Genomic DNA, 27336 nt, shown 5'->3' with positions numbered 1-27336 from the left:
GGGTGGCTCAGCGGTTTAGCACCTGCCTTTGGCCCAGGGTGCGATCCCGGAGTCTGAGGTCAAGTCCCGGGTCAGGCTCCCAGCATGGAGCCAGCTTCTCTCTCTCTCTCTCTCTCTCTCTCTCTCTCTCTCTCTCTTTCTTTCTCTCTGTGTCTATCATAAATAAATAAATCTTTAAAAAAAATAAAAATCTAAATGTAAGACCTCAAGCCATAAAAATCCTTGAAGCACTCACAGGCAGTAGGTCTCTGACATCGGCCATAGCACCATTTTCCTAGACAGGTCTCCTCGGGTAAGGGAAATAAAAGCCAAAATAAACTATTGAGACTACATCAAAATATGAAATTTCTGCACAGGAAGGAAACGATCAACAAAACTAATAGCCAATGTATGAGTGGGAGAAGACATTTGCAAATGACATATCTGATAAAGGATTAGTATCCAAAATATATAAAGAATTGATCAATATCCAAAAAACAAAAAATCCAATTTAAAAATGGGCAGAATGGGATCTCTGGGTGGCACAGTGGTTTGGCGCCTGCCTTTGGCCCAGGGCGCGATCCTGGAGACCCAGGATTGAGTCCCACTTCGGGCTCCCAGTGCATGGAGCCTGCTTCTCCCTCTGCCTGTGTCTCTGCCTCTCTCTCTCTCTCTCTGTGACTATCATAAATAAATAAAAATAAATAAATAACAATTTTAAATTAAAATAAATAAATAAATAAAAAATGGGCAGAAGGGGTGCCTGGGTGGCTCAGTCAGTTGGGAGTCTCCCTTCAGCTCAGGTCATGGTCCCAGGGTGCCTGGGACCAAGCCCCACATCAGGCTCCCTGCTCAGCAGCGAGCCTGCCTCTTCCTCTACTGCTCTGCCTGCCTGTGCTCTCTTGCTGTCAAAAAAATATATAAAATATTTTGAATGAATAAATAAATAAATAAAAATGGGCAAAAGACATGAACAGACATTTCTCCAAAGAAGACATCCAGATAGCCAACAGACACATGAAAAGATGTTCAACATCACTCACTGACAGGGAAATGCAAATGAAAACTACAATGAGACATTGCTTCACACCTTTCAGAATGGTTAAAATAAAAAACAGAAGAAACAACAACAGCACGGATGTGGAGAAAGAGGAGCTCTTGTACACTGTTGGTAGGAATGCATATTGGTGCAGCCCTTATAGAAAACAGTATGGAGGTTCCTCAAAAAAAGATAATAGAATTACCTTATGATCCAGGAACTGCACTACTAAGTATTTGCCCCCAAAATACAAAAACACTAATTCAAAGGATACATGCAACCTTATGTTTTTTGCAGCATTATTTACAATAGGCAAACCATGGAAGCAGCATAAATGTCCATCGATAGGGGATCACTAGGTGGCTCAGCGGTTTAGCGCCTGCCTTTGGCCCAGGGCGCAATCCTGGAGTCCCGGGATCGAGTCCCACGTCAGGCTCCCGGCATGGAGCCTGCTTCTCCCTCCTCCTGTGTCTCTGCCTCTCTCTCTCTCTCTCTCTGTCTATGATAAATAAATAAATAAATCTTTAAAAAAAAAAAAGTCCATCGATAAGAGGAAAGGATAAAGCCTGCCTTTATCACACATTTTCTTTATCCAATGTAAATATTCCAAAATAAATATACATATGAGGAAATATATATATATATATATAAAATGAGGAAATATATATATATATAATGAGGAAATATATATATATATATTTAAAAAATGGAGTATTATTCAGCCATATAACAGAATGAAATCTTGTTGTTTACAATGACATGGATGGAGCTAGAGAGTATAATGCTAAGCAAAATAAGTCAGAGAAAGCAAATATCATATGTTCTCACTTCCATGTGGAATTGAAAAAACAAAACAAAGGAAAATAGAGAAGGAAACAGATTCTAACTATGGATAACAAAGTGATAGTTACCACAGAAGAGGTGGGTAGGTGAATGGGGAGAAAAGGGAGTGGAGATTAAAGAGTATACTTAACATGATGAAAAAAATTAAAAATGATAAAAATATTTTTACAAATAAAAGATAGGTTAAAATATAAATTGGTTGTATTTCTACACAGTAATAATAAGGCAGGAGAAACAGAAATTAAGAATCTCATTTACAACTGTACCAAAAAGAATAAAACACCTAGGAATAAATTTAATCCAATGATGTGAAAGACTTGTACTCTGAAAACCATAAAATGTTGATGAAACATATGAAAAGGATACAAACAGAAGGGAAAATATTCCAGGCTCATGAACTTGCAGAATATTATTAAAATTTCTAAAGGACCCAAAGCAATCTATAGATTCATTGCAATCCCTATCAAAATACCAACAGTATTTTTCACAAAACTAGGACAAATACTACCAAAATTTGCACAGGACCACAAAAGACCCCAAATAGCCAAAGCAATCTTAAGAAAAACAAAACTCAGGTATCATAATCCCACACTTCAAAATACACTTCAGAGCCATAGTAATCCAGACAGTATGGTAGTGGCACACAAACAGGTCAACAAAATAGAAGGTCCAGAAATAAACTCATGCCTATATGGCCAATTAACATAGGACAAAGGAGGCAAGAATGTGCAATGGGATAAAAGACAGTCTTTTCAATAAATGGTGCTGGAAAAACCTGACAGCTACGTGTAAAAGAATGAAACTCAACCACTTTTAAATACCATATACAAAATAAACTAAAAATAGACTAAAGGCCTACATGTGAGACTTGAAATCATAAAAGTCATTAAAGGGAACACAGGCAGTAATTTAGGTGACATTGTCCATAGAAACACTTTTCTATACCTCCCTGGGCAAGGGAAATGAAAGTAAAAGTAAACTATTGGGACTACATCAAAATAAAAAGGCTTTGAAATCAAAACGACATGGTAACCAATTGAATGGGAGAAGATATTTGCAATTTGCAAATATGATAGAGGGTTAATATCCAAAATATATAAAGAACTTAATGCAACTCAACACCAAAAATACAATGATTTAAAAATGGCCAGATGACCTGAATAGACATTTATACAAGAAGGCAGAGAGATAGCTAACACATAGGAAAAGATGCCCAACATTGCTTATCATCAGGGAAACGCAAATCAAAATCACAATGAGGTATCTCTTCACACATGTCAGAGTGGCCAAAATCAAAACACAAGAAACAAGTATTGGTAAGGATGTGGAGTAAAAGAACTCTTGCGAAAAAAAAAAAAAAAAAGAACTCTTGCGCATTGTTGGTGGGAATGTAGGCTGGTAAAGCCATTGTAAAAACAGTATGGAGGTTCTCCAAAAAATTAAAAATGGAACTACTATATGATCCAGTAAAACACTGCTGGGTGTTTACCCAAAGAAAATGAAAACACCAATTCAAACAAATACATGCGCCCCGTTTCTTGGTTGAGGGGAGTAAGAGGGGAGGAGAGAGGAGAGAGAGAGAGAATCCCAAGCAGGCTCCATGCCCAGCAAGGAGTCCAACATGGGGCTCAATCTCACAACTGTGAAATCATGACCTGAGCCAAAATTAAGAGTCAGTTGCTTAACCGACTGAGTCACCCAGGTGCCCCTGCACCTTTATGTTTATTGCAGTATTATTTACCATAGCCAAGATACAGAAGCCACCTAAGTGTCCTTCCATAGATGGATGGATAAAGAAGAAGTGGCATATATACAGAATGGAATGATATGCAGCCATTAAAAAGGATGAGGTCATGCCATTCCTGTCAGCATGGATAAAACTGTAGGGTATTATGTGAAGTGAAATAAGTCCGAATGAGTAAGAAATCCATAGGATTTTACTCATATGTAGAATCTTTAAAAAGTGAACCAACAAACAAAAGCAGAATCATACATAAACACAGAGAACAATCTGATGTTTGCCAGAGTGGGGGAAGGAGGAGATGGGGAAAATGGATATGGATGAGTGGGAGATACAGGATTCCGGTTATGGACTAAGAGTAATAAAAGGCACAACATAAGGACAAAGGAGGCAACAATATACAACGGGGAGAGAAAAGTCTGCAATAAATGGTGCAAGGAAAATGGGATAGCTGCATTGCAAAAGAATGAAAAGACCACTTTCTTTCACCATACACAAAAATAAACTCAAAACAGATTTAAAACTCCTATAAGAAAACAGGCAGTAATCTCTTGACCTTAGCTACATATTTATGAATAGGTCTCCTAAGGCAAGGGAAACAAAAGCAAAATAAACTATTTTGACTACACCAAAAAGCTTTTGCACAGCAAAGGAAAACATCAACAAAACAAAAATCAACCTACAGAATGGGATAAAACATTTGAAAATCATGTACTAATAAGGGGTTAATATAAAAAATATACAAAAAACTTATGCAACTCAACACCAAAAGAACAATCTGATTTTAAAATTGGCAGATGAGGGATCCCTGGGTGGCGCAGCGGTTTGGCGCCTGCCTTTGGCCCAGGGCGCGATCCTGGAGACCCGGGATCAAATCCCACGTCAGGCTCCCGGTGCATGGAGCCTGCTTCTCCCTCTGCCTGTGTCTCTGCCTCTCTCTCTATGTGACTATCATAAATAAATAAATAAATAAAAATTAAAAAAAAAATAAAATTGGCAGATGACATAAATAGACCTTTATCTAAAGACATACAGGTGGCCAAGAGACACACGCAAAGATGCTCAACGTTACTAATCATCAGGAAAATGCAAATCAAAACCACAGTGAGATAATCACCTTACACCAGTCAGAATGGCTATTATCAAAACACAAGAAATAAAGTGTTGGTGACGATGTGGAGAATCATATGTAGTACTCCTGAAGTGAGTATGTCAACTATCGTTCAACTTAAAAAAAAAAAAAAAAAAAGGTATCCAAAAAAATGACAACCTGATGATAGACTTCTCCATGGCAGCCACAGGAATTAGAAATAATAAAATGCTTCCAAATGATCAAAGAAAACAACTGTTAATCTTGCATTTGGTTTCTAGCTAAATTTTTCAAGAATTGAGAGCACCTGGGTGGTACAGTCAGTTAAGCATCTAACTCTTGGTTTCAGCTCAAGTTGTGATCTCAGGGTTATGAGATTGGGCCCCGCATTGGGCTCTGCACTCAGCATAGAGTCTGCTTAAGATTCTCCCTCTCAAAAAAAAAAAAAAAAAAAAAAAAGATTCTCCCTCTCCCCACCCATCTCCCCCCTTCCCATACCTCTCTTCCCCATACTCATACTGTCTAATAAATAAATAAATCTTAAAAAAAATTATTCAAGAATTGAACTAAAGACTTTTTCTAGGCCAAAGACTGGGGGACTTTGGGATAACAAACCCTTTATGAAAAGTCTACTAAAATATGTCCCACATGAATAAATGAAACTGAATACAGATGGAAGAAGTGATATATACATGAGAGAGAATGTTTAGCAAAAAATTGGTAAAGAGTCTGGTAAATCTAAGTGAACATGAACTGTATAAAACCATGATAAATAATGTCTACTTTGGAGGTACATATTAAAAAGTTAAAACATGTCAGAAAATAATAATAGTAATTGGGCCATCAGAATTATAGTGTTTCAAGATCCTTGCATTTGTTTGAGAGTATAGTAATCTTAACTTTGGGCATGAAGTCAAACATGAAAACTGAACTTTTAAGGTTAATTGCAAAAGAATCCAAAGAAAATATATGAACTCCAAAGTTGTAGAGGGAAAATAAACCAAAGAAAATTATCAATTTATATATCAATTAATATACAATTTCTTATATATTAATTATAATATACAAGAAAAAAGAGGAAAATGACTGAAGAGATCAGATTAACATAAAACATACAAGATGACAACAGAAACAAATCAAAGTTTTTTACTAGTGGAAATATATGGTATGAACTAAAGTTACTGGAAAGATTGGGGTTTTTTAAATTCAGTTCTGTATGCTACACTACATTCAGAATTCAAAAGGGTTGAATTTAAAGAGATATGAGATACAGTGACCAAAAGAAAGCTGGGGTAGCCATATAAATACCAGTTAAAATGGACTTAAAAACAAAAAACATTATAATTGAGTCACTTAATAACGAGAAAAGATTTAAGACACCAGAAGATTATGATTTTAAACTGCTATGCACCTAATAAAATTGATTTGTTTTAAAAAGAAATGAACTCTAGGAAAATTTTGACAAATCTAACATAATAATGGCATATGTTTATCATATACTATTACATACGTTTATTATGTTTTATTAGATATTTATATCTAAGATAATAATGACTAAATAGTATTTATCCCAGTAACACAAATGTAGTAAAATTAGAAAGTCTACAAATGTAACAGACTATATTAACAGATTATAAAGGATTCAAGAAAGCCATAATATCTCAATTATTGTGGAAAAAAAGTTTAATAAAATTCAGTACCTTTACAAATATGCACAAAATATTAGCAAAACCAGAATAGAAGGAACAATTCATACCCTGATAAAGAGTAGCTACTAAAAAGTTACAACAAGCTTCATTCTTGATTGTTCTCTTTAAAATGAAAAACAAAAAGATTTCAAACATACTTCTTTCAACTATCAACTAGTTAAACAGAAAAACAGTAAAGATAGCTTTGAATAACACAAGGTTAACTTCCATGACATAAGGAAGCTGGATCCTAATAAATAGAAATACACAAGTCTCAACACGTGTAAAAGAATTCATTTCATACAGATCATAATCTTTTAACATAATACAATAAAACTAACAGTCAATGCAAAAAGATATATAATAGAAAAATAATATAGTTCAGGGAGCAGAGTGGGTCAGGTATTATGCATGAGTCGATAGCTCATCTATAAAGTTGGCTAATAGATGCATTAGGTTCCTTATAATGTTTTATTTTGTATGTGTTCGAAAGGTTCTATAATTTAAAAGGTGGTAGGCAGTGAAAGTACTATCCAGAGAAACATTTGTAGTTTTAAATGCTTATATTATATATAAAAGAACAGGCTAAATGTTAATGAACTAAGCTCCCAATTTAAAACAGTAAGAAAGATAATAAACCCAAGAAGAGTGGAAAGAGATAATAAAATTAGAAGATTTATGAACCAGAAAAAAAAAGATATAATAAGGAGGATCAAAAATCAAGTTAGTCCTTTGAAAAGACTTCAACAATACAGACTTTAACAAGATTAAGAAAAAAATAAAGGCAATGATAAGTACATAAAATTAGAAATTAAAAATGGTACAGATATCTACAGATCCTGCAGAAATTTTAAAACATTTTAATACCTTAAAAAAGTTATGCCAGAAAACTGAACACTGTGATGAAATAGACAAATATTCAGAAAATTATAACTTATCAGACCAATGGAAAAAGAATATACAAAGTCTGAAAAGACCTACAGTATTAAATAAATTATACAAGGAGTTAACAATTTTCCCTTAAAGGCGAATGCATGCCCAGGTTACAGGTGAGTTCTATCAATCCTTCAAGAAACTTATCGTAGCCTTACACAAACTTCTGTACAAGAGGAAGAAAAGTTCCTCTAACTCATGAGGTCAATTTAACCATGATACCTATACTAGACAAAGGGTGTAAGAAAGAAAACCAGGGTAACTCTCATTCAAGAGATTATTGCATAATCTTAAATTGTGGTAAACCAAATCAAGCAAAATATATCTCAGATAATAATGACCAAACAGTATTTAAACCAGCAATGCAAGGGTAGTAATAGGGTAGTAAGTTAGAAAATCTATAAATGTAATTCAACATATTAACAGATTAAAAAGCATTCATGAGGGCCATTTCTCAATTATTGTAGAGATAAAAATTTAACAAAATTCTCACTTTTACAAACACACACGAAAAGTGTTAACAAAACCAGAATAGAAGGAAGTATCCATAACCTGATAAAGTATAGCACTAAAACACAGCAAACATTATCCTTGATTATTCCCTTTAAAAATCAAGAAAAAAAGGGTACTTAGAGTCCTGGGCTCACCTCCTCCCAGGGACACACCAAAAACCAACAGGGCTTGCATCCATGAGACCTACAAGGCTATAACAAGCTATAACGGTTCTTAAAGAGCTCAGTCACTTGTCCCAGAGTGCAACACAGAGGCAGCCAACTGAGAGGTGCCTGGGCTTTATGTGAATGAAGCTCATTTGCTAATTTTTTTTTAAGATTTTATTTATTCATGAGAGACACACAGAGAGAGGCAGAGACACAGAGAGAGGGAGAAGCAGGCTTCTCACAAGGAGCCCGACGCAGGACTCAGATCCCCAGACAGACCCAGGATCATGCCCTGAGCGGAAGGCAGATGCTCAACCGCTGAGCCACCCAGGTGTCCCTCATTTGCTCATTTTAAAGCACTGGCCTGAAGGGCAGGCATCTAATTAGCACAGATGGAGAGCCCTGTAGGCCAGTGGGAGCCATCTTCACATTCCCCCTGTGCCATGCTGCAGAGTGCTAACGTCTCCCAGAGTAGAGCTTTACATGTCTGGTGCCCTGTTTTTTATGAATGCCATCCAGGGGATTCCCCATAATTGCCTAGCTCTGGTGACCAGGGGGGCTTGTGTTCCGAGGTCCTATGGGATTATAACAATCAGAGACAGTTCTTAGCAGGTTATCACCCCCAGGGTGCTGGACAGACAGTGGAATGAAACACCCCCCAGTCTTTCTATGAAGGAGGCCTATTTGCTTGTCCTGGGGCTTCATGAAGCCTCGGGAGAACACTTTAGGTTTGGCACACAACCGGAGGCCAACAGAGGTGCGGGGTTTGGGGGGAAAAATTTTTTTTTAAAAAAAAAAGAATTCCCAAAAAAAAAAGGGGGGGGGTTTTTTTAAAAAAAAAAATTTAAAAAAAAAATTTTTTTAAAAAAACAAAATTTAAAAAACCAAAAAAAAAAAAAAATTTTTAAAAAGAAAAAAAAAAAAAAAAAGGGTTTTTTAAAAAAAAAAAAAAAACCCCCCCCCCGGGGAAAAAAAAACCCCCGGGGGGTTTTAAAAAAAAATAAAAAAAAAAAAAAATTTCAAAAAAAGGGGGGTTTTTAAAAAAACCCAAAAACCCCAAAAAAAAAAAAGGGGGAAAAAAAAAAAAAAAAAAGGGGGAAAAAAAGGGGGAAGAGAAAAAAAAAAGAGGGGGGAAAGGGAAAAACAAAGGGGGAAAAAAAAAAAAAAGGGGGGGGAAAAAAAAAGGCCCAAAAAACCCCCGGGGGCGGGGGGAAAAAAGGGCCAAAAACCCACCCCGGGGAAAAAAAATTTTTTTAAAAGAAAAAAAAAAAAAAAAAAAGGGGCCCCCCCAAAAAAAAAAAGGGGAAAAAAAAAAAAGGGGAAAGGAAAAAAAAATTTTTTAAAAAAAAAAAAAATTTTTTTTTAAAAAAAATTTTAAAAAGGGGAAAAAAAAAAACCCCCCAAACCAAAAAACAAAAAAAAAAAATTTTTAAAAAAAAATTTTTTAAAAAAAGTTAAAAAAAAAAAAAAATTTTTAAAGGGAAAAAAAAAAAAAAAGGGGGGAAAAATTTTAAAATCCCCAAAATTTTTTCGGGGAAAAAATTTTTTCCAAAAAAAAAAAAACCCCGGGTTTTTTAAAATTTCCGGGGGGAATTTTTTTTTTCCCTTTTTTAAAAACCCCCCTTTTTTTTTAAAAAAAATTTGGGTTAAAAAATTCTTCCCCAAAAATTTTTTTTCCCCCCCGGGCCCCCCCCCCAAAAAAAAAAAAAAAATTGGGGGGGGAAAAAAAGGGAGAAAAAAAAAAAAAAAAAAATTTTTTAAGAACAAACGAAGGCACTAATGGAGGATTAAGGAGGGCTAACCATAATGATTAAGGAGGGCACTGTTGTATAAGTACTGGGTATTACATGTAAGTGATGAATCAATTAAATTCTACTCCTGAAACTATTACACTATATTGTAACTAACTAGGATATATATATACGTAATATATATATAATATACATTCATTCACATATATATTATATATACATGAATGACACAGAGAAAGAAGCAGATACATAGGCAGAGGGAGAAGCAGACTCCCTGCAGGGAACCTAAAGTGGGACTTGATCCACTGAGCCACCCAGGTGACCCTAGAATTTAAATGAAAACTTAAAACAACAAAAAATATGTAGTAATTGGAAATTAAACAAAATTGACATTTGCAAAGGAGATGTAGACAGATTATTAGAAATAATGAGAATTTAAAGAGGTGACTGGATATGGTAAAATGAAAAAATCATTTCTACACACCAGCTGTAAACTGTTTTTTTAAAGATTTATTTATTTATTAATGAGACACAAAGAGAGAGAGAGAGAGAGAGAGAGAGAGGCAGACACACAGAGGGAGAAGCAGGCTCCATGAAGGGAGCCTGACGTGGGACTCGATCCCGGGTCTCCAGGATCAGGCCCTGGGCTAAAGGCGGCGCTAAACCACTGAGCCACCCGGGCCACCCCATTAGCAGTTTTTAAAAAGTTTTAAGACAGTATCATTTATCAATTTATCACTTAGGAACAAAAATAACAAAAACTAACTATTTAGGAATAAATTTAAGGAAATAGGTGTAAGAAATCCATGGAGAGGGACCCTGAGTGGCTCAGTGGTAGAGCATCTGCCTTTGGCTCAGGTGGTGATCCCACAGTCCTGGGATCAAGTCCCACATCGGGCTCCCCACAGGAAGCCTGCTTCTCCCTCTGCCTATGTCTCTGCCTCTCTGTGTGTCTCTTATGAATAAATAAAATCTTAAGAAAAAAGAAATCTATGGAGAGAATTATAAACCCTTACTGAATGATACTAGATAAATGGAAAGATGTAATAGTCTTCTTGGATTGGAAGATTAAATTATCTCCCAACAGCCAATGCACTGAACATATCATAGACTGTTCTTTTTAAAGGAAACTGACGAGGGCCATGGATAGCCAAAAAAAAAATTTGTGATGGTAATGGTTTAGGGGAGGTGGTTTAGGTAGTGAAGGTTCTTGCTCTACCAGATACCAAGATTTTATTTTATTTATTATTTTTTAAGATTTTATTTGTGAGAGAGGCAGAGACATATGCAGAGAGAGAAGCAGGCTCCATGCAGGGAGCCCAATGTGGGACTTGATCCCAGGACTCCAGGATCACACCCTGGGCCAAGGGCAGGTGCTCAACCATTGAGCCACCCAGGCATCCCCTGGGTATGCCTAAATAAAAGGTTTATTTTAGAGCTATGCTAATTAAGACAGTGTAGCATTAGCTTAAGGGTAAGCCAAATGACCACTAAACATAGGTTTAGGAAAGGTAGCATTGTAAATTACTGAAGAAAAGAGGATGCTAGGACATTCAGTTATTCATATGGAAAAAAATGAAACTGCATCTCTATCAAGCACCACAAATTGTAAAAAGTACAAGACAAAAAAATCAAAGCTTTTAGAAAACATAGGAAAATATCTTTGTGACAGTGGAATTGAAAAGGATTTTTTAAGTGAGGAAGTTCACAGAAAAGAACTAGAAAAGATAGATATTAATGTTTCAACTAAAATTAAAACTTCGTTTGTTAGAAGTTACTACAAGACATAACCACCAAATGCAGTTTGCAAATTTTGAATGGATTTTGGTCTTCCAAAAAAAAAGGCTATATGAAAACACTGGAGCAACTGGGGACATTTGAACATGGGCATATGAATGTAAGTGATGGAATTTTTAATTTTCTTATATATAATACTAGTATTATGTGTATGTAGGAGAAGGTGATTAAGAGATGAATGATTTATTTATGGGTAAACTGTTGTGATACATGCAATTAACATACAAATTCAGCATAACCTATAAAAGTTTATATATATGTGTTTATATATATATAGAGAGAGAGACAGCAATATATATTAAAATGTACATGGCAAAATATTCATTGTTGGATCTAGATGAAGTATATACCTATGTTCTTTGTACCATTATTTCAGATTTTGTGAATGCAATTTTTTATTTTTTTTTTAAAGATTTATTTACTTATTTGAGAGAGAGAGAATAAGTGGAGGAGGCGCAGAGGGAGAGTCAGAAAGAGAATCCTCAAGCAGACTCTCCAATGAGCACAGAGCCCAACACAAAGCTCAATGTCCCTGAGATCTTGACCTGAGCCAAAATCAAGAGTCAGATACTAAACCGGGTCATTTATGCACCCTGCAAATTTTAATTAAAAAAAATTTTTAGGGGGCTCCTGGATGGTCAGTGGTTGAGCGTCTGCATTTTGTTGAAGAGACTCTGTTTTTCTCATTATATATTCTTGTCTCCTATGTTGTAGTGAGGAAATTATCAACAAAACAAAAAGATAAACTATTGAATAGGTGAAGATATTTGCAAATGATCTACCTGATAAGGGGTTATATATACTTAATATATAAAGTATATCAAGAACATATACAACTCAATACCAAAAAAACCCCCCAGCAGTCCAATTTAAAAATGGGCATAAGATGTGAATATACATTTATCCAAAGAAGACATACGGATGGCCAACAGACACGTGAAAAGATGCTCAGCATCACTCATCATCAGGGAAATGCAAATCAAAACCATAATGAAGTATCACCTCACACCTGTCAGAATGGCCAAAATCAAACCACTAGAAATAACACGTGTTGACAAGGATGTAAGAAAAGGGAACCATTATGTACTGCTGATGGGAATGCAAACTCGTGCAGCCACTGTGGAAAACAGTTTGGAGATTCTTCAAAACTAAAAATAGAACTACCATATGATCCAGAAATTCTACAACTGGATATTTACCCAAAGAAAATTAAAATACTAATTTGAAAAGATACATGCATCCCTATGGTTACTGCAGTATTATTTACAATAGCTAAGACATGAAAGTAACTAAAGTGTATATCCATACATAGATCAATACATAAAAATGGTGTAGTATATAATTTATGTACATATATATGCACACACACATACACACTAAGCCATATTACTCAGCTATAAAAAAGAGTGAAATCTTGCCATTTGCAACAACATGGATGGATCTAGAGAGTTTAATTCTAAGCGAACGAAGTCAGAGAAAGAAAATGCCATATGGAGATGCCTGGGTGGTTCAGTGGTTGAGCATCTGCCCTGGGCTCAGGTCGTGATTGCGGGGTCCTGGGATCAAGTCCCTTCATCAGGCTGTCCGCAGGAAGTCTGCTTCTCCCTCTGCCTATGTCTCTGCCTCTCTCTCTGTGTCTCTCATTAATAAATAAATAAAACCTTTTAAAAAAAGAAAATACCATATGATTTCACTCATATGTGGAATTTAAGAAACAAAACAAATAAATGAAGAAAAAAGAAGAAAGCAAACAAACAAACAAAAAAAACCCTGACTCCTAAAAACAGAGAACAAACTGCTGATTACTAGAGGGGAAGGGCAGAGGGTGAAATAGGTGATGGAGATTAAGGAGTGCACTTGTCATGATTAGCACTGAGTAATGTATAGATTTGTTCAATCACTATATTGTATACCTGAAATTAATATAACACTGTATGTTAATTATACTTGAATAAAAAATGGTTAAAAATATACTCTGGAATCAAAAAGAACTGAATTTATATCCTGATTCCATCAGTTTTTAACCTGTGTAACTTTGATCAAATAAATTAACTCCTCTATGACTACATTTCTTAGTGGATAAAGTGAAAGCAAGGAAAAGGGGTTTCTGTATCATGCAATAAATATGTGCTCATAAAATTCAATATTAGTATATTGCAATATTAGTATCATATTAGTCTATCTTGTTTAGCACTGTGGCAAGCTAATATCAGTGGAGAAGAATTAGTGATGTATACTTGACATTAAACATATCTGGTGAAAACTTTAAACATATACAGTTGATGCAAATAAAACTACTGCAAAAATATGCAAAAGATAAATTTTCATAGAATAGGAAAGACTAACAGCAAAGAAATATGGTAAGATGACCAACCTTATTAATCATAGGGAAATGCAATTTAGGAACAAAATGAGATATAATTTCATTCCCACTAGATAGGCAAAAATTAAATCTGATGATAATGGTAGGACTATGTATTGGTATAACCACTTTGAAAACCATTAACATTATCTAGAAAGTTAAATATTCACATACTCTATGACCCAAGTGACTTCACTCACTTCTAAATATATACACTAGACAAATTAATACATATATATGCAAGAATGGCCACATAATATTTTCCTAATAGCAAAAGATCTGGAAATAATCACATGCTCATCAATGGAACAATGGATAAATTATGGTAGATTCACACATATGATACCCTAGTGAACTTATGAACATATAAGAATGTGGGTGAATCTTAAAAATAATACAGTGAAAAAATAATAATAATACAGTGAAAAAAGCAACTTGCCAAGTTCTAAAGAGTATAATGCATTTTTAGAAAGCTCAAACACAATATATTGTTTAGAGATATATACAATAAGATGATATTAAACAGTCAGGAAAATAGGAAGCATTATATCTAGGATAATGTGACCTCAAGAGGATAAGGCAAAAGAGAGAGGGAAGAAGCATACAGATAGATGCCACTGTACTAGTGATGTTTAAATTTTAAGTTGGGTGATAATTTCATAGGTATTCACATATGTTTCATGACATACATATATCTGATATATATTCTTTCATATTTATCAAATATCACATAATGACAGTTAAAAGGGAAAAAAATAAAAGGGTAGAATATGAAAAAAATCATCCAAAAAAAAGGTGGCATAGTTTTATCAATATCGGACTAGATAGACTTCAAGTAAAAAGCATTATTAAGGATAGAAGATTCTCCTTATTATGAAAAAAGGAGCAATTCACTACAAAGATAGAAAGCTACACATAGCTTCAAATTATGGAAATAAAAAATGACAATTATTAGAAAAATTTGACAAAATCACAATCTTTTAACACACATCCTTCAGTTATTAATTTTGAAAAAACAAACAAAAACTTATTGAGTATATATACTATTTGAAGAACATAATTAGCAAATTATATCTAATGGACCTATGGAACCCTGAATCTAATTTAAAATTTCTTTCAAGCACACATAAATCTAGATCACAAGGCAAGTATCAACACATACAAAGAATGGATAACATTTGGACCACTTTTTGGTAAAAATGCAATTAAGTTAGAAATTAGTAACAAGGGCAGCTCAGAGGTTGAGCACCTGGAGTCCAGGGATCGAGTCCCACATCAGGCTCCCCGGAGGGAGCCTGCTTCTCTCTTTGCCTATGTCTCTGCCTCTCTCTCTCTTTGTGTCTCTCATGAATAAATAAATAAAATCTTTTTTAAAAGTAACAAAAAACAACTATAAAAAAATCATGTGTGGATTTATCACACAAATGGATGTCAAAAGAAAGAGTAGTAATAATTACATTGGACAAACCAGACTTTTTTGTTCTTGTATTGTTTTAATCCTGCTTTGGTATCAAATTAGTACTGGCCTCCTAGAATGATTTTCAATGTGTTCCCTCTATTCCATTATTTGTAAGACTTTGATAAAGATTGTCATTAATTATTCATTAAATGTTTGGTAGGATTCACCATGCAACCATGTATATTGTCTTGGGCTTTTCTCTGCTGGAAGATTTTTGATTCCTAGTTCAACTTACATTCCTACTATTGGTCTAAGAAGATTTCCTACTTTCTAGATTCAAGATTCATGATTCAATCATGGTAACTTGTGTGTTTTTTAGGAATCATCTGGGGTTTTTTCCCCAAGTTATCAAGTTAGTATTTAATTGGTTATATTAGCCTGTTATCACACTATTTCTGTGGTTATCTGTTTTCTCTCCCATTTCTCATTTTCGTTTTTCAATCTTTTTCTTAGTTAATGTAGTTAAAGCGTTGCCAATTTTGTTTATTTTTTTGGAAAGACTGGTCATTAATTTCAACGTTATGTTATTTTTTATTCTGGTCCCTATTTTATTTCTGACTTTTGTTATTTCCTTCCTCTACTAAATCTCAGTTAAGTTTCTTCTTTTTCTAGTTCCTTTTAATGTAGTGCAGTTTATTTGAACTTCGTTTCTTATGCAAACATCTATAGCATAAATTTCACTCTAACATCTGCTTTTGGTGCATCCCATAGGTTTTGGAATACTGTGTTTTCTTTTTTCTTTTGAGACAGATTTTGATTTGTCATTTAATTTCTTATTCAGTTATTTTCCAATTCGTTGGTTAATTTCTTATGTGGCACATTGTGCAGTAGTGTGTTGTTTAATTTTTATGTATTAAATAACATTTACAGTATAGATTTTTCTAGTTTTATTTTATTGTTAATCTTTATTTTGTACCACTATATTTGGAAAATATACTTGGTATGATTTCAGTGTTCTTAAATTTGTAATATTTGTTGTGTCTTTTTTTTTTAATTTTTATTTATTTATTATTGTCACAGAGAGAGAGAGAGGCAGAGGGAGAGAAGCAGGCTCCGTGCACCGGGAGCCCAACGTGGGATTCGATCCCGGGTCTCCAGGATTGTGCCCTGGGCCAAAGGCAGGTGCCAAACCGCTGCGCCACCCAGGGATCCCATGTTGTGTCTTTTTAAATGTGATTTAACCAGGGGATTCGTCTCTATGTATTTGAAGAAAATGTGAACTCTATTTTTCTTGGATCGAATGTATATATCTTTTAGAACTATGTATTCTAAGCATGCTTCCAGTAAAAATGTTCTTGTTGAGAAAAAAAACCTTTAACTGAGGGTACTACTTCAAAATAAAGCATATCAAAGAGGAAGTGGTTGGGGATTAGTGAACTAGGTGATAGGAATTAAAGAGTACACTTATCACGATGAGCACTGAATAATGTATAGAATTGTTGAATCACTATATTGTACACCTGAAAGTAATATAACACTGTATGTTTACTGGATTTAAAATTTTAAAACTTAATAAAAATATGTTTGGAATTTTAAAAATGCACCTCTAAATGACCAGTGCACACACACACTTCATGTACGTGTATATGTGTGTATTCACTGGCTCCCATAAATTTGAAAATACAGAAACTGCACTTTTAAAATTTAAATTCCAGTTAGTTAACACATGCGTACTATTAGGTTCAAGTACAATTTAATGACTCAACACCTACATATGACACCCAGTGGTCATCACGTGTCCTCTTTAATCTCTATCACCTATTTCACCCATCCTCCCACCCCCACCCCCACCCTTCCAGGAACCCTCAGTTTGTTCTCTATAGTTCAGAGTCTGTTTCTTGTTTTGCCTCTATCTCTTCACTGCCCCCCCATAATCGTTTGTTTCTTAAATTCCACAAATGGTATTTGTCTTTCTGTGACTAGCTTAGTTTGCTTAGCATGATGCTCTCTAGCTCCATCCACGTCATTGCACATGGTAAGATTTCATTCTTTTTGATGGCTGAGAATATTTCATTGTGTAATATATATACAACACATCTTCTTTATCCCCTCATCAGTCGATGGATACCTGGGCTGCTTCCACAATTTGGCAAGCGTTGATAATGCTGCTATAAACAATGGGGTGCATGTATCCCTTCAAATTAGTATTTTTGTATCCTTTGGGTAAATACCTAGTAGCACAATTGTTAGATAGTAGGGTAGTTCTATTTTCAATTTTTTGAGGAATCTTCGTACTGTTTTCCACAATGGCTGATGGTTGCACTGATTTGCATTCCCACCAATAGTGAAAAATGGACAATTTTAAATATAACTTTAAAAACTGTGTTAAAGTAATACTGTGATTTTGTAAGATAATATAGGTGAATGTCATCATGATCTTTGGATAGAGGAATTTGTAGTATTTTCACAGAATGGAATACTCTACAGCAAGTAGAACGAACAAACTCCAATGCATGGAACAATATGAATGAATGTTGCATAATTCTGAGTGATAAGAGCTAGACACAAAAGAGTACATACTGTGTGATCCTATTTCTATAAAGCACAAAAGCTGGCAAAATCTATCCTGTCAGCAGTTAGTGGTTTCCCAGACTAGAATTGGGCACAAGGCCAGTTAGGGTGTTAGTGATAGCCTACTTCTGGTTACATGGGCAGGTCCACTTTTTGAAAATTCATTGAATTTTACACTTGTGATATGGATTTTTCTATATATGTATGCTTTACTCCAATAAAGGTTTATTTTTGAAAAAAATGAAGATACAGATATCCTGAATAGACCTATAATAGCTAAAGCAAATTGAGCTAGTATTTGAAAATCCACCTATTAAGGACAAACATTCCAGAAGCAGATGGTTTTTCTGTTTAATTCTAACAGACCTTCAAGAAACAAGTTATTAGTATAGTATACAAACTGCTAGAGAACAGCATTTAACTGTAAAGCCATATATGTACTGTTATTACTGTATATTATTATACTGTACATTGTTATAACTGTATATTATTATATAAGTTATTACTATATAATACCATTACTGTTATTACTACAAAGGACAGAATGAGGATAAACAGAAGAAATTCCAAGGAGAAAAGCAGATTTACATTATCAGAGGCAGCATAATGTAGTAGTGAGAGTGAGACTCTGAGGGCCAGCCTGCCTAACCTCACACCACGGCTCTGCCCTCTGTAGGCGATATGACTGAAGCAGATTATTTAACCCCTGTGTGTTGTTCTCCATTCTGTAAAATGGGGGTAATACTAGTGCTTACCTCACAGGGCTATATAAAGATTATATGATCGATTATTTGCAAAGCGCTTAGAATGGTAGCTGGTATGTAACAAACACTATACATTTGTATAGCAAATCAAACAAATCTGGTGGGTTAAACAGCCTGTCAGTAAGCTTTTCAGGGGCTCATGCAAAGGCTGGAAAAATACCAGTGTGGGGTCTAGCAATCTTCTCAAACTTCAGTATGCATTCGGATCACATGGAAATCTTGCTAAAATGCACGTTATGAGTCATAAACCCTGGGTGGAACCTGAAATTCTTTATTTCTAAGAGAAGGTGTTGGTGCTGTGGGGCTCCAGTGGACTACAGCTTGAGGAGTAGAGATCTAGGCCTTTCCATATGGCTATATATACATCATGGCTTCAAAGATGCTTAGTTCTTATTTCTGATTATCAACTGGCAGTTGATTCTAAATTCTAAATATATTTCTCTTTCAAAACCAACTTTCGTCACCTCAATTAACTAATAATAATTTAAACACTAAAAGGATTATAAATTTATAGGAAGCTTGGGATAACTCTTTACACAAATGTGTACCTTCTCATAATGTAGTAATTATATGTACTCTCTTTTTTTTTAATTCAGCTATCTTTTGGGTTTTCTTAAAGAAAAAACACTTATCACAAGAAATGTGAACAGTGAAATACAGCAGAGGCAGTTCCTGTGTCATTTTGGAATTCACAGTAGAGTCTATATTTGATATGATAAAGAAGATGTCACTTTAGATCTCCAGTAGGGAAGTGACAGAAGGAAAAGCTCCTGTGAGGGCAGGATAAATGACAAAGAAGGAAAATGTCAGGCTTGAAGTAAAAAGAAAAAATAAAGAACAATCATTTTTTAAACTTTGAAGGTATGGTTTTGAGATGTGAAAGAGGTTAAAGAGTAGGACTAACATTGAGCACCATATTAATTCAACATGCTGAATAGGCAAATGAGATTTTGGTGTATCAGAGAACCTGGTGAAGCATACTTCTGTGCATCCCCCTGGACCTCAGGTTCTAAAGACTGTTAACATGTGATCCAGAATAGAAACTGAAGAATGGCTTGGTGCTTGGGGCTTTTTGACATTGTGGGAAATTCTGGATGATTTGGTCTGAGTTATATCCCATGCTTTCTTTCCTTTAGGGAATCCTCAGTAATGATGATTGACTTAAAGCCAAAGGGAACACGCAGAGTCTCCTGGGGACTGGATGCACATAGGCAGCAACTCTGGGACTGTCCTGTGCAGTGTGTCTGAGGGCTTTGGCCATAGAGTGGCTCATGAACATACAACATAAAGCTTTGACACTAATTTCTGCTGTTCCTGTGGCCCACTTTGCAAATGCTCCCAGATCTGATAGAGCCAATGAGTAAGGAGGCAGTGGATAGGACATTTTATTCTTCTATTATTCTACTGTTTGAAGTCAACACGGAAAGTTCCAGGCTATATATTTTGCTTTAAAAAGAAGAATATAGGGGAAGTGAGGGAAAGATGAGACTAGGCATTCAAAGTATATAATGCTACAGTTTTCTTTAAACTTGTGCTATTTTAAATTATTTTAGTATTTTACTCACCACCACTGCACAGAGATTGTATTTAGGGTGTTTCCGAAAAACTGGACAAATATAAGGAGTAAGGTCCAAGTTGGTGAGTGGGTAATGAATATCTGTTCTCAGTTTCCTTTTCATTGTACCCAGAATGTCAAATCTGGAGAGAGAATAAATGTACGAAACATAAAGTAAGTTTGTAAACCATTCATGAAGTCTACATACCTTGATAAATTCCAATACAGTTAAAAATAATTTCTTGGAAAAATAATTTGGCACAGACCTGTACATAAATTTTTTTCTTATCTATGTGTATTTATAATCTCCACATCCACATGTGTCAGCTGAACTGAGACTGGTTATGCCAGAGGTGTGAGTCAGGAGGTGAGACAGTACAGAGTCAATCCAGGGAGAGGAGAAGATGGGGACAAAGCCAGGTTTGGCATCAAGGAGTAGAAAACACATTGACTGACTCAGCTTTTCCTTATCTTGACTTTAGCATGTGTCGTTTCAGCAGTGTCTCATTTTCCAACTCTCAGGTTTTTATATATCTTTAAAAAGATAAAATTTTCCAAAAATCTTGTCCCATTCTCTATTTGTTATATAGATCAACAATTCCAAAATCTGAATTCCTATCAGAATCACCCTGGAGCTTTTTAAAAAATAAATTATGATGGTGCCTGGGTGGCTCAGTTAGGCACCCAACTCTTGATTTCTGCTCAGATGGTGATCTCAGGGTCAGGAGATCAAGCCCTACATTGGGCTCTGAGCTGGGCATGGAACCTGTGTAAGATTCTCTCTCTCTCCCTCTGCTCCTCTTGTCCCCCTCTAAATAAATAAATTAAGTAAAAAAGTTCATTTTGGAAAAATGGCTGAATGGCTGATTTAGGTCTGGGGCAGGGAAATTACTGTGTAAACCTGAGATATCCTCATGCTTTCAGCAAGACACCTTGTTTGCAAAAACTAAGGGAGGACCTACCATCTGACCCAACAATCCTGTGCCTACATATCATAGCAAAAGAAACGAAGATTTATACCCACATAAAAACCTATATGCTAATGTTTATAGCAGCTGAATTCATATCTGCCACAAATTGGAATCAACCCAAATATTCATCAACTCATGAATGGATAAACAATTGTGGTATAAGGAGTGCCTGGCTGGCTCAGTTGGTAATCCATGCAACCTCTGATGCCAGGGTCATGAGTTCAAGCCTCACAATGGGTGTGGAGCCTACTTAATTAAAAAAAAAAAAACAAACACCCATAAGAGTGGTATATTCATGAAAAGGAATACTACATAGCAATAAAAAGGAAAGAACCAGTAACTCACTAACAACATGAATTAATCTCAGAAACAGTATGCTAAGTGAAAGAAGCCAAACTAAAAACAAAACAAAAAAAACTGCACATGGCATACATAACATAGGATATTCAGGGGATCCCTGGGTGGTGCAGCGGTTTGGCGCCTGCCTTTGGCCCAGGGCGCGATCCTGGAGACCCGGGATCAAATCCCACGTTGGGCTCCCAGTGCGTGGAGCCTGCTTCTCCCTCTGCCTGTGTCTCTGCCTCTCTCTCTCTCTCTCTCTGTATGACTATCATAAATAAATAATAAAAAAAATTTTTTTTTTAAAAAAGGATATTCTGGGAAAGGCAGAACTATAAAGACAGGAAATCAGATCAAACCTTTCCAGGGACTGAGTGTGGGAGAAGGGGTGGATGATGAGAAAGCATGAGAAAACTTTTTGGGGTGATGGACAGAGTTCTATGTTGGCTCTGCTGGCTACACGACCATGCATTTGTCAAAATTCATAGGACTACACACTTAAAAAAAGGATACATTTTATACTTGCAATTATACTTTAATAAATCTGTATTAACTAACTAATGGGCTCAGAGAAGCAGGCTTAAAGGGGTTCCCACTGGCCAATTTTGAGCAATTTAAGCATAAAGAAGGATGATGATAGTAATGGATATTAGGCACATTAATTTTTAAAATATCCATGAGTTGGGGCACCTGGGTGGCTCAGTGGTTGAGCATCATTGGCTCAGGTCATGATCTTGGGGTCCTGGGATTGAGTCCTGAATAAGGTTCCTCACAGGGAAAAAAAAAAAAAAAAAGGTTCTTCACAGGGAGCCTGCTTCTCTCTCTGCCTCTGTCTCTGCCTCTGTCTCTCATGAATAAATAATTTTTTTTTTAAATCCAGATTCATGTTAATTATAGAGGGGAAACTATACTTATAAATGGTGGGATCTTCTAGTCACTATCTTAACTATGGCATCAAACTTAACATCACCAAGAGTGGGACAAACTTTTATGATGTGCCTCCTGATATAATGTGGTGACAAATACAGAACATCACCTAGTCTGCATTTCCACTAAAAAAAAAAGTTTATCCTGAATCTCACCATGGGGAAGCAATTAGATAAATACAGAATGGGGCATATAATATAAACAATGGACTCCCCAAGGACTTTTTTTAAAAGATTTTATTTATTCATGAAAGAGAGAGAGAGAGAGGCAGAGACACAGGCAGAGGGAGAAGCAGGCTCCATGCCGGGAGCCCGATGCGGGACTTGATCCTGGGACTCCAGGACCATGCCCCGGGCCAAAGGCAGGCGCTGAACCGCTGAGCCACCCAGGGATCCCCACCAAGGACTTTTTTAATGAGAAAAAAAAAGTTTAAATATATAAAAAGGTGGAAGGATTATCCTAGATTAAGAGATTAAAAAAACAGCCAGGAGTACCTGGCTGACTCTGTTGGTTAAGTGTCTGCCTTCAGCTCAGGTCATGATCCCAGAGTCCTGGGATCAAGCCCCACATAGGGCTCCCTGCTGAGTAGGGAACCTGCTTCTCCCTCTCCCCCTGCCCCTGCTTGTGCTCTTTCTCTCAAATAAATAAAATCTTTAGAAAAAATAAAGAAACAGCCACGTGCAGTATATGACCCTGGACTGGATGCTGGATTAGAAGTTACAAAAGGCATTTTGGACATGAAAAATTTAGATATAGATTGTATGTTAGGTGATGGGAAATCACTGTTACATTTCTTGAGCATGATAATGGTGTTGTAATTATGTCAAAGAATGTCCTCGTTCTCAGGTGATATACGCTGAAGTACTTAAGCAGGAAATGCCATGGTGTTTGCTTCTTATTTCAGAATTCAGCTAATAAAATGGAAGGGATGAAGGGAAGAAGAGGGAGGTGGAGGAAAGAAAGAAAGAAAAGAAAGAAGAAAGAAAGAAAGAAAGAAAGAAAGAAAGAAAGAAAGAAAGAAAGAAAGAAAGAAAAGAAAAGAAAAGAAAAGAAAAAGAAAGAGAGAAAGAAAGAAAAAAAGAAAGAAAGAGAGAGAGAGAGAGGAGAGAGAGAGAGAGAGAGAAAGAAAGAAAGAAAGAAAGAAAGAAAGAAAGACTGTTAGAGTTCAATAAAAAGGTTAAAAGCATGGATTTTATGTTACCTGTGTTTTATCACAAATTTTTAAAAACTAATGTAATATACTGAATACCATTGAAGTGTACACTGTACTTTAAGGTCTTTCTTTTAGAGAGAGCATGTGTACAAGCAGCAGGGGCAGAAGGAGAGGGAGAGAGACTCTCAAGCAGACTCCTCAGTGAGCTCAGAGCCCGAAACAAGAGCTCAGTCTCGCAATCCTGACATCAAGACATGAGTGGAAACCAAGAATCAGACACTTACCCAACTGAGCCACCCCGGCGCCCCTGAATTGTACACTTTAAATGGGTGAACTGCACAATCTGTGAATTATATCTCAAGAAAGCCATTAAAAAATCTCAGAAAACATCAAAATCCATACCTTTTTAAATGAAAGATAATTATTTTTGGTGCTTTGGAAATACTGGCCCTTACAGCTGTTTCTTGCTTGGTTTCACAGAAAGAACAGTGAATTTGGTTATTCCAGGTCAGTGTGTCTTGTTGAAAAAAACACTGGAGACAGTCCTATGGAGGTAAAAAAGCATTTGGGACTACTTTGGATCAACTGCAGCCCAGCCTGTTTACAGTAGCACTTTGCAACAGCTGTGGAAATGTGCTCTTCAGTGCTTTCCCCAAAGTCAACACATCCAGGAGGCCCTGTGTCACGAGCTGTTGGACAGGTTTAAAACCTACCTGACAAAAGGAGGTGCGGCTCTCTCACTTAGTTACTGAAATGGATCCAAGTGCCCATCTCACTTCCAATCTCTGGATCAGCATTTTAACATTTCTGGTTTATTTCAGAATAATACTGACTGTGCAGTTTCGACTAACCAAGTCAGGCAGCTGTTTTAGGTTATTTGTCTCATCACAAAAGTGATCCAGAAACTGAAAACGACCGTGTCCCGTGTTTTGAGGTGACCCAAAATGAAGACAGCAGAACAGAACTTGATCCCATGCCCCCAGAAGCCATCCTGAATGTAGCCAGCCCCCCTCTCTGCAAACCATTAACCTAAAGAGAAAGATGAGTGCAGACTGTGTTTCAGTACACATGCCAGTGCCTCATTTAGTGTCTTTGGATTTTGTTTCCAATCATCTTCAGCAATTCCATCTGAGAATTAAGCCTACTTCTACATAAGTAGTAGGATTCTGTTCTCCAATTCTGGTATGGGAAAACTTATAGCAGCTGATGTGTCTTCACAATTTAGGTAGAAAAATATAAATATGTATTATTCTTCAAGGATACTTATTGCTCCCTGCCTTCTACCGATACCTGGATTTACAGATTAATTTTTGGTATTATGGTGAGGAAAATTCAAGAGGTAAATTCCCTGTATGCACCAGGCCATCTTAAATAGAATGAACAAATCCCACCAGTCATTTAAATTTTACAGTGAGGCTGTTTTAACGATTACATTTAGAAATACAACTGAATTCACAGTAACTTTTGACTATACGTTGCTTTTCTACAAAATATAGTCATCATGGGCTTCCAATTTGTTTTAAGTTATAGAGCAGCCTCCTCATAATAGACAATGTAGGAAGCAGCCCTGAGATGGTATCCAAGAGCAAGAATCCCTACCTGAAGAGAGCACTCATATTCGGATGGAATGGGGAGAGAGAGGACGGTGAAGACTTCATTCTTGTAGGTACAGTTCTCACACTTCAAACACATGATGCTGTAGTTGAGCTGCCCTTCAAACAGCTGTGTGATGATGGAGGACTCATTGGCAATCACCTTCCTGCAGCATCTGGGAACAGATCCTTTTTCATATGATCTTTTTCGATGGTACTGAATCAAGGAACAAATTGGCCCCGAATCAACTATTGGTTATCAAAAGAAAGCTTTTAACAGAATGACTTGATTTTTTTTTTTCGATCAGAATGATACCCTGCTACCAGAAACCAATTAATTTTGGATTCAGACAATACATAGGTAAGATCTTCTTAAGTGTACATGTTATGTGGGGCAACTGGGTGGCTCAGTCAGTTGAGTGTTGGGCTCTTGATTTCCGCTCAGGTCATGATCCCAGGGCTTTGAGATTGAGCCCTGTGTGGAGCTCCAGTGAGGCTCCCCAGCCAGCCTTGCATGGAGCTCTGAGCCCATCAGGGAGTCAGCTTAAGATTCTCTGCCCTCCTTGTGCTCTCTCTCTCTCTAAATAAGTAAATCCCTTTTTAAGAAAAGTATATATTAGGATTGATTTCTGATAATTCAGTTATTTTCCTCCTTAAGCAAAGCTGAAGAATGATGACACACTAAGGCTGGTAAAACACATGTCCGTGCCCAGAAGCAGAGAGCTTATGATCATATGATACAGGGTCCTAGAGGCAGTTCTTCTTGGGAAGAGGACAAGTAAGCTTTTGAACTAGCTTTCAGTCGTGCAAACTGATGGAGGAGATAAATGAAATCTGTCCTCCCTCCAGCCCCTTCAGATTTAGCATCTTCTACTTCTATTGTTAGAAAACACTTTTTGGGGGCACCTCAGTGGCTCAGTGGTTGGGCGTCTGCCTTTGACTCGGGTTGTGGTCCCGGGGTCCTGGGATTGAGGCCCACACTGGGCTCCCCGCAGGGAGCCTGCTTCTCCCTCTGCCTATGTCTCTGCCCTCTCTGTGTATCTCTCATGAATAAATAAATAAAATCTTAAAAAAAAAGTCTTTAAAAGAGCAAATCTTAAATTGCTAAGGCAGCTCAATTTAGCCTTGTAGCCTGATTTGATCTAGCTCATATTGAGGAATACCCTTTCTGGGAGCAGTTTGGTGCTTTTCAGTGGTTGAACAGCCTCACTAGACATTCAAAAGACAGCTCCACAGACAGCTCCACTTTGGAGCTGTGCTCACTGCTACCCTTCGCCTTGCTTCTTTCGTCATGCCCTATTACCGAGGTTTTCCACCTGATGGTAACTTGATGGCCCTAATGCCAACTTTAGTCTTGGGAATGAGAATGCTGTTTATTTCAGATTGGGTGCATATGAAGACCTAAGTGATTTTACTGGCCACCAACCTAACTTCCGGCTTAAAAAAAAAAAAAAGTGCTGCCATGAATATCTTATCAGTAAAAACGAAAAATGGAATCACAGGAATGGAAAATGAAATCTGAGGATCAGGGATGAGAGTCATCAATGCCTCTCATCTGCATCATTTACTGAAATATTTCCTGATGGTAAGTATAAGGTAAGCTAACGTCGGCACAGCGACACTACATAAAACCACGGATCTCTTTTTGGTGAGTATGTGTCTCAGATCAATACTGAAGGCAACGAGTCTTACAAAGAAAAGTAACACCCTTCCTAAATGGCAATCTCATGTTTTATTAAGTGTTATGTCCTGATCCAGTGAAGAACTCAAGTTCAGAATGTTTAGCACGAAGATGAAACTTCGCAGTATTGAGGTCTGTCCCTTAACCCGGAGCTTCCTATTTTCTTGGGTCTGTAGTTGCCATGAACATGTATTTTAGGTTGTAAAGTTCTATATGTTATTATCTCATGAGGAGTATATTTTTTTTTTAATTTTTTTTTTTTTATTTATTTATGATAGTCACAGAGAGAGAGAGGCAGAGACACAGGCGGAGGGAGAAGCAGGCTCCATGCACCGGGAGCCTGATGTGGGATTTGATCCCGGGTCTCCAGGATCGCGCCCTGGGCCAAAGGCAGGCGCCAAACGGCTGCGCCACCCAGGGATCCCGAGGAGTATATTTTTATTTAAAAATATGTGATTTTCACTTAAAAAACAACTAGTCTGTGCAGATGTTATTTGCAAAG

At 36.4% G+C, this 27336-nt stretch overlaps 1 protein-coding gene across 1 annotated transcript in view; it reads right to left on the bottom strand.

Annotated features, from left to right (window-relative positions):
- Positions 1 to 27336, bottom strand: part of USP50 (ubiquitin specific peptidase 50) — a 47917-nt gene that overhangs the window by 17212 nt on the left and 3369 nt on the right. Inside the window, exons 4-6 of the mRNA XM_041731614.1 lie at positions 25161 to 25370; positions 23964 to 24106; positions 20182 to 20314 (exon numbers count right to left, since the gene is read on the bottom strand). Of these exons, the coding sequence (XP_041587548.1) occupies positions 20182 to 20314; positions 23964 to 24106; positions 25161 to 25370 (486 nt within the window). The remainder of the gene's footprint in view (positions 1 to 20181; positions 20315 to 23963; positions 24107 to 25160; positions 25371 to 27336) is intronic.

This window comes from Vulpes lagopus, chromosome 2 (genome assembly GCF_018345385.1).
Source record: "Vulpes lagopus strain Blue_001 chromosome 2, ASM1834538v1, whole genome shotgun sequence".
Lineage (NCBI taxonomy): Eukaryota > Metazoa > Chordata > Mammalia > Carnivora > Canidae > Vulpes > Vulpes lagopus.
The sequence above is the reverse complement of the archived record's forward strand: the minus strand, read 5'-3'. Positions and strand labels throughout refer to the sequence as shown.